This window comes from Branchiostoma lanceolatum, chromosome 16, assembly GCF_035083965.1.
Source record: "Branchiostoma lanceolatum isolate klBraLanc5 chromosome 16, klBraLanc5.hap2, whole genome shotgun sequence".
Lineage (NCBI taxonomy): Eukaryota > Metazoa > Chordata > Leptocardii > Amphioxiformes > Branchiostomatidae > Branchiostoma > Branchiostoma lanceolatum.
In genome coordinates this window covers 14020000-14027958 of record NC_089737.1, presented here as the reverse complement: position 1 = coordinate 14027958, position 7959 = coordinate 14020000, and the positions used below count along the sequence as shown (strand labels likewise).

The following is a 7959-nucleotide window of genomic DNA, read 5'->3' as shown; positions in this document are numbered from 1 at the left end:
CATTACTGTCTTGCTACCTAATGTCCTGCATCAAGAAGTGTGTTGAAACAATAAACATCATATTAATCACTTACTTGTTCTCTGCTGCTTTGTTGTTGCCGTACCGCTTACGTCCAACCTAACAGATGTAACACTGATTGTGTACAGGTCTCCTGGTGTCAGACCATTGAAGGTGTACTCTCGTGTGGCAGCATCCACACTGTCAGGGTTAGTGTTGGTACCAGCAGGATTGATGCTGACAGTGTAGCTGTCTACAGTCCCAGACGCAGCTGCCCAGGTGATCTTGATGCTGGTCTCTGACACATCATCTGGTTCAATACTGATTGTACCAGCTTGGCCTACAGCTGTAAAATATGAAGACATTTATTTACAGGATTTCCCCCACATCATAAATCAAACATACATTTAACCTACCTTGCTGTAACCCACTTTACCAGGAGTTTATCAAATGAATATGCAATGCGCAAAATGCCCTTAGAATACATTCTACCAGGTTTCCATTATACTTGAATGTATTTTGTATTACAGACGAAGCCACTTAATTGCACCCCAGATAAACGCGCATTCCATTTAATTCCACCAAATCCCCAAATCGGTTCCCATTCACTACATTGTTAGTGACTTCGCATATCTGCACCGCGCATTGTCACCAATGCCGGATGCCTGCACCAAAAAAATTTTCAAAAATCCTTGACAAGTTGAGTAAAAAGGTGCACTAAAAATCGGCAAACTCTGTACAAATGAGCCGATACCTGCCAGTGTAAAGGCGCAATACTGCCAATATGTTTAAAACTGTTTTAAGTAATGAAAGAAGCCGGTCTCCATTGCCAGTGAAGTGGATAGGAATCGTATGGGAGGTCCCGGGCGGGTACATTGTACATTGTACAATTCACTACCATGATGTCTAAAGTCAAATCTGTCCAGACATGAGAGGGGGCACTGCTCTGGGCTCACCCGTAATCAGTAACCAACTTTTAGTTTCAATTCCTAGTTTCATGACAGTACATGATTTACGTAAATCGACAACGTTAACTGTACTCTACGTAATGTAACACAGAAACTGTTATCCCATGATGATGTTTCAGAATGCCTCCCCTGTAACGTTACGTGTGTTGTAAATGAATGCGATAGATCGCATGAAAAAAATGAAAGAATGCAAAATCAAAACAGGTTCCAAGTCATTTCTTTCAGCAAAGGGTCATGTTTTCTTTGTGCTAGTGTTCCTGACTAACAATACACCCCCCGACCATGGTGGTGCGGTCCAGCTGGGCATTTTGCATAATTGTACCAGCCGGATAATTGCACCAAAAATGCTGACAAATGGGTGGTGCAGTTAAGCGGATTCTACTGTACTAATTGGTACACTTGACATAAGCAAGTGACATGTGCGCCTATGGGCCTTTAAATGAAGATGCAATTATCATATTTTAGTACAGATCTAAGGATTCTTACCCTTTGCATGATGGGGCAAGACTCATTCATATCAGCTTAAGACGTAATAAATTGAATTAAATCATGTAATATACATGATGTATAGTGTATCTGAAAGTGCACCTTCAACTTTAAGTCACTGCATACCCCAAAAAGAATGATTCCAAGTTACTAAGACATACCTGTTTCACAATTAGTCCCAATGTATGTTGGGGCACAAGTGCAAGTGTATCCATTGACTTGATCATTACAAGTTCCATCATTTTGACAGGGAGTGGAAGCGCACTCATCTACATCTGTAAAAAATAATTACACCATTATCAACAAGTGTTGTTCTGCTCTTATCAGTTCAAAAACATATCATACATGTCTTGTAATTTGATTACATTTTTCCTTAGATTATACTATATTGCTGTTGCACTGTAAATGTATAAAATGTATTACCATATTTTCTCGATTAAAGTACGCACTTTTGAAACTTTTGAAAATCCCATAAGTGTCTCAGGATATCGCTAAAGCGGGGGTGCATACTTTGTTTGAGGTCACCGTCCCGACAAATTGGAGCAGAACCTGAAACCAGCCGGAACACGGATGAGGGAACCGCCGAATAGCACCGATTCGTCCATAGAATGTTTAGATAAGCCATGACCCAACACCTAGAACATTTTTGTTAATTGCTGGTAAACTCAGTCCAAATGCAGTAAATGTAGAGGTGTTTTTAGTTACTCACCTGTTTCACAACTGTCGCCGCTGTAACCATCAGCACAATCACACGTGTACCTGTTCACTTCATTGCTGCAGACACCACCATTCTGACATGGACCAGAGGCACACTCATCGATATCTGGAACAAGGTTCAATATTGGCAGTTATGTCAATGAAGTTGGAACAAACACAAGTTAGAATGGAAGTTGAAACTTCGGACACTTTTAGCTACCTCTTTGTAGATCTTTGGAACACAAAAATTTACAATTGAGTAGAGTAACAATTAGCAATGAAATTTTCTACACTGGCCAACAGTAGTGCTTTTACGCCGCATCGGCTTTTTAGCGAATGCCCACAAACGCCCACTCTGGCGAAGTCCGCGCTGCACGAATCTAATTTTTTTTGCTTGGAATATGTTCAGGTTGTGCTCCCATTAATTAATCCTGAGTTTCAAGTCAATCCATCGATCCGAAGTTAAATAAAGCGAACTTGAAGATTCTTACCTGGCTTTTTAGCGAATGCCCAGCAAAAAAGGCTTTTTAGCGAATGCCCACTATATCAGCCAAAATATCGGCCATCGTGACACGGGCGCTAAATCTAACACCATAAACATGTTCAACTAGTTGTCCCCTGAATGTGTACTCAGTTTCCGTGCTGTACACACCTGTAAAGTCACTTTATTTTACGAAATACACGGCGTGGGAATCCACTGCCCCGGACGTAAAAATCCAATATGGCGGCTCATTTGCATATTTGGGACAGGTTACTAGCGGCCTCTACCCCGAATACGTGCCGCGGGCCGCGCCGTGTATTTCGTAAAATAAAGTGACTTTACAGGCGTGTACAGCACGGAAACTGAGTACACATTCAGGGGACAACATTTTAAACATGTCTATGGTGTTAGATTTAGCGCCCGTGTCACGATGGCGGATATTTTGCCTAATATAGTGGGCATTCGCTAAAAAGCCTTTTTTTGCTGGGCATTCGCTAAAAAGCCAGGTAAAAATCTTCAAGTTCGCTTTATTTAACTTCGGATAGATGGATTGACTTGAAACTCAGGATTAATTAATGGGAGCACAACCTGAACATATTCCAAGCAAAAAAAATTAGATTCGTGCAGCGCGGACTTCGCCAGAGTGGGCGTTTGTGGGCATTCGCTAAAAAGCCTGTCCCCTTTTACGCAATGACCTGGATGCAGCCAAGACTCAAGACCCATTTTCTTTAATGCCTACTCAGTCCAAATGCAGTAAATGTAGAGGTGTTTTTAGTTACTCACCTGTTTCACAACTGTCGCCGCTGTAACCATCAGCACAATCACACGTGTACCTGTTCACTTCATTGCTGCAGACACCACCATTCTGACATGGACCAGAGGCACACTCATCGATATCTGGAACAAGGTTCAATATTGGCAGTTATGTCAATGAAGTTGGAACAAACACAAGTTAGAATGGAAGTTGAAACTTCGGACACTTTTAGCTACCTCTTTGTAGATCTTTGGAACACAAAAATTGACAACTGAGTACAGTAACAATTGGCAATGAAATTTTCTACACTCAGGCCAACAGTAGTGCTTTTACGCAATGACTTTTACGCCACAACCCAACACCTATCGTCTTTAAATGCCTACTCAGTCCAAATGCAGTAAATGTAGAGGTGTTTTTAGTTACTCACCTGTTTCACAACTGTCGCCGCTGTAACCATCAGCACAATCACACGTGTACCTGTTCACTTCATTGCTGCAGACACCACCATTCTGACATGGACCAGAGGCACACTCATCGATATCTGGAACAAGGTTCAATATTGGCAGTTATGTCAATGAAGTTGGAACAAACACAAGTTAGAATGGAAGTTGAAACTTCGGACACTTTTAGCTACCTCTTTGTAGATCTTTGGAACACAAAAATTGACAACTGAGTACAGTAACAATTGGCAATGAAATTTTCTACACTCAGGCCAACAGTAGTGCTTTTACGCAATGACTTTTACGCCACAACCCAACACCTATTGTCTTTAAATGCCTACTCAGTCCAAATGCAGTAAATGTAGAGGTGTTTTTAGTTACTCACCTGTTTCACAACTGTCGCCGCTGTAACCATCAGCACAATCACACGTGTACCTGTTCACTTCATTGCTGCAGACACCACCATTCTGACATGGAGTAGAGGCACACTCATCGATATCTGGAACAAGATTGACAGTTACATGTACGTTGATGAAGGTTAGACATCCAGGTAATGAGATATGCAAGGTAACAATTACTCAACTTGTCAGACGTCTTTTTTTGTTTCATTTCTACTGTCTAAAATCTGTCTTAACCTCATTTTCATATAAGTTAATAGATTTAATAGTTTTGGTTAAAGACCTCCTGGACTACAGATGTTACTCAGTCACGGAGGAAATGTGGTGGATGCTACCTTAAACATCTTTGACCGTTTCCAAAATCTATCCAGTTGCTTGTCATGGGTAGTAACAGTTACTGTTATTTTGTGTAAGGTTCACACTTTGACCCCGTTCACACTCATTTTTTTCAATCACGATTGAAGTATAATCGCGATTGTTCGATCTGATCGCGATTGAACGCAAAGACACTATTACGATTAAAGTACGCGGTGATCCGATCGCGATTGAAGCAAACCCGTGCTCCACCATACAATCAGCGATCATCTGGTAAATGTCCCTCTTTTGGTGACATTTCCTAGTCTCTACCAGACTAACTAAACGGGCGAAATGTCATCTTCACTATGGACTGACTCTACTGGCTAATTATTCCTTTTTCTGCCGAATTTTACGATTCATACGCCTGTAAGAGGGCCTGGTGGAGGCTAGACATTTCCCCACTTTGGCCTGCACCTCCTCTCTCCCACAGATGGCGATGGGGACCCTGGTCTCCTCATCGCGCCACCTGCCACCAGCTGAAGTTGCTGACGGAGTTTTATCCTTCTTCTTGGGCATTGTTGACGATGAAAAGTTGTTGTTGTTGTTGTAAGAGAGCGATCTGACGTGTGTGGCTTGGGTTTGTTTTCCCGCGCCGATGCGAACAATGACCCCACGTACCCGGATGTAAGACCTCCCACTCCCGGAACCAGACGAAATTCCCGCCGATCGTGATGGAATGAATCGTAGTTGCATTCACACTCAAAATTTGATAGGATTGGATTGGATTGAACTACCTCCGGAGGTGGATCAGAAACAATCGCGATCGGATCGATCCAATCGTGATCGGGAGCGTTCACACTGAAAAAATTAGTCGCAATCAGATTGATTCAATCACAATTATACTTCAATCGCGATTGAAAAAAATTAGTGTGAATGGGGTCTTAGGACACTTTAAGTTACATCAGCCAAAACTGGCATGTTACTGGAAGAGATTCCAGTACTTCAGTGAAGATGATCAGAGCTATACCCTACCCTGTTTTTGAGATAAGCTTGAACTATATATATATATATATACCCATCTTCATAGTTATAATTACATGGTTGTATGCTGACATTGACAACATAAGAGGGAATTATCCTGCAAGACCTGCACATGTGAGCACATGCAAGAACGTAACAAGAACTTACAGGATTAATCACATGCCCGTGAAAATTTGAAAACAACATTGTGACTTCAGATCGTGACAACATGCCACTGCCATCCCCAACAACATTTTTTTTTCATATGAACTCTGTCTATGTTGTCTTCAGTTCTTTAATTCTTTGCAATTCACTTACTAGTTACCTACACAATTGTTGCACCATTAGATTAGTTAAGTCATAGTAAGAATCACAGTCTGTTCCTGAGCTGAAAACACAGCCGAAATTTGCGCAAGCTGCTATTTTTCAATTTGATGATTGTTTAAACAACTGTGAGCACTATAATAAACTTTTAGCTCCTGATCCAGAGGTGAAGCTATGTTTCTAATGTCACGGCAGAGAATGCCTTAAATCGTCACCTTTTTTGTCGACTGAACGTGTATTACATCTTTTGCAATCATATTTTTACTAGTTTCTCCCATTTGATGCTTTTAAGAAATACACTCCACAGTTTGTAGTTCTTTTTACTTATCTAACATCAAATAGGCCTTTGATATCAGATGTGAACTTGAGAATTAAATGTGTGAGGTGCCAAGAAAGTCCCCATTTTATTGAGTTGGGATGAGCTGGAATTGGTTATACAGGAGTGTATAGTGGCTCCAAGTAATCAGTTCCCTAATCAAAAGCAGTTATATACTCACCTGTTTCACAACTGTCGCCGCTGTAACCATCAGCACAATCACACGTGTACCTGTTCACTTCATTGCTGCAGACACCACCATTCTGACATGGACCAGAGGCACACTCATCGATATCTGGAACAAGGTTCAATATTGGCAGTTATGTCAATGAAGTTGGAACAAACACAAGTTAGAATGGAAGTTGAAACTTCGGACACTTTTAGCTACCTCTTTGTAGATCTTTGGAACACAAAAATTGACAACTGAGTACAGTAACAATTGGCAATGAAATTTTCTACACTCAGGCCAACAGTAGTGCTTTTACGCAATGACTTTTACGCCACAACCCAACACCTATTGTCTTTAAATGCCTACTCAGTCCAAATGCAGTAAATGTAGAGGTGTTTTTACTTACTCACCTGTTTCACAACTGTCGCCGCTGTAACCATCAGCACAATCACACGTGTACCTGTTCACTTCATTGCTGCAGACACCACCATTCTGACATGGACCAGAGGCACACTCATCGATATCTGGAACAAGGTTCAATATTGGCAGTTATGTCAATGAAGTTGGAACAAACACAAGTTAGAATGGAAGTTGAAACTTCGGACACTTTTAGTTATCTCTTTGTAGATCTTTGGAACACAAAAATTGACAACTGAGTAGAGTAACAATTAGCAATGAAATTTTCTTCACTGGCCAACAGTAGTACTTTTACGCAATGACTTTTACGCCACAACCCAACACCTATTGTCTTTAAATGCCTACTCAGTCCAAATGCAGTAAATGTAGAGGTGTTTTTAGTTACTCACCTGTTTCACAACTGTCGCCGCTGTAACCATCAGCACAATCACACGTGTACCTGTTCACTTCATTGCTGCAGACACCACCATTCTGACATGGAGTAGAGGCACACTCATCGATATCTGGAACAACATAAGATTAAAAGTTGAAACTTCAGACACTTTCACTTTAATTTAGTTATCTGTAAACTTCAAACACAACAGCACAGATTCCATTGAATGAAGGAAAAATGAAATGAAATAAGTTAAAAAGAAAATTGTATACCACTTTTCTACAAGAGCACTTGACATGTTATACATTGTACATGTAATGTGGCCAAGAATAAGATCTCCAGTGACAGAAAATAAAATTTAGCAACATTAAATCCTTGGTCAATTTTCATCTTCATCATCATCATCATCATCATGCATCCAATAAAGTTTTTCCAGTACTTTTTGTCCTTCATGGCAGACAACATTGTAGAAACTGTGACTCAAGTGTCTCTTTCAATCATTGTCAATAAAGTAGTGTGAGGTCTTCCAACACTGTAGTCAATTTTGCAAAATGAAGAGAAAGAGACATCAAGATAAAGCAAATCAGCAAGTAACACATTAAAAAAAAGGCAATGGGTATCAAAGAACTTGCAGAGAAAGAGATCGATAGCTAGATAGTGTGCTTGAATCTTAAATAATGACTGTAGCCAGTGATATACATGTAGCAGTACATTTATTACAATAATTTAATTTGCACTTTCCAAAAACTTCCTTAGCATGAAAAGTTCAGTTCCCACCTGAGCAAACTGGCAAAACACCACCCTGCCAGGTCCATGTGCCAT

General features: G+C 40.6%; 1 protein-coding gene across 1 annotated transcript; it reads right to left on the bottom strand.

The window, feature by feature from the left end:
• Positions 1–5651: 5651 nt before the first annotated feature.
• On the bottom strand, positions 5652–7959 carry LOC136421495 (fibropellin-3-like). The gene is made up of 5 exons (XM_066408823.1): positions 7875–7959; positions 7154–7267; positions 6758–6871; positions 6360–6473; positions 5652–5665 (listed from the first exon to the last, which is right to left on the bottom strand). The coding sequence occupies exons 1-5, from the start codon at positions 7957–7959 to the stop codon at positions 5652–5654; spliced, it is 441 nt and encodes a 146-aa protein (XP_066264920.1).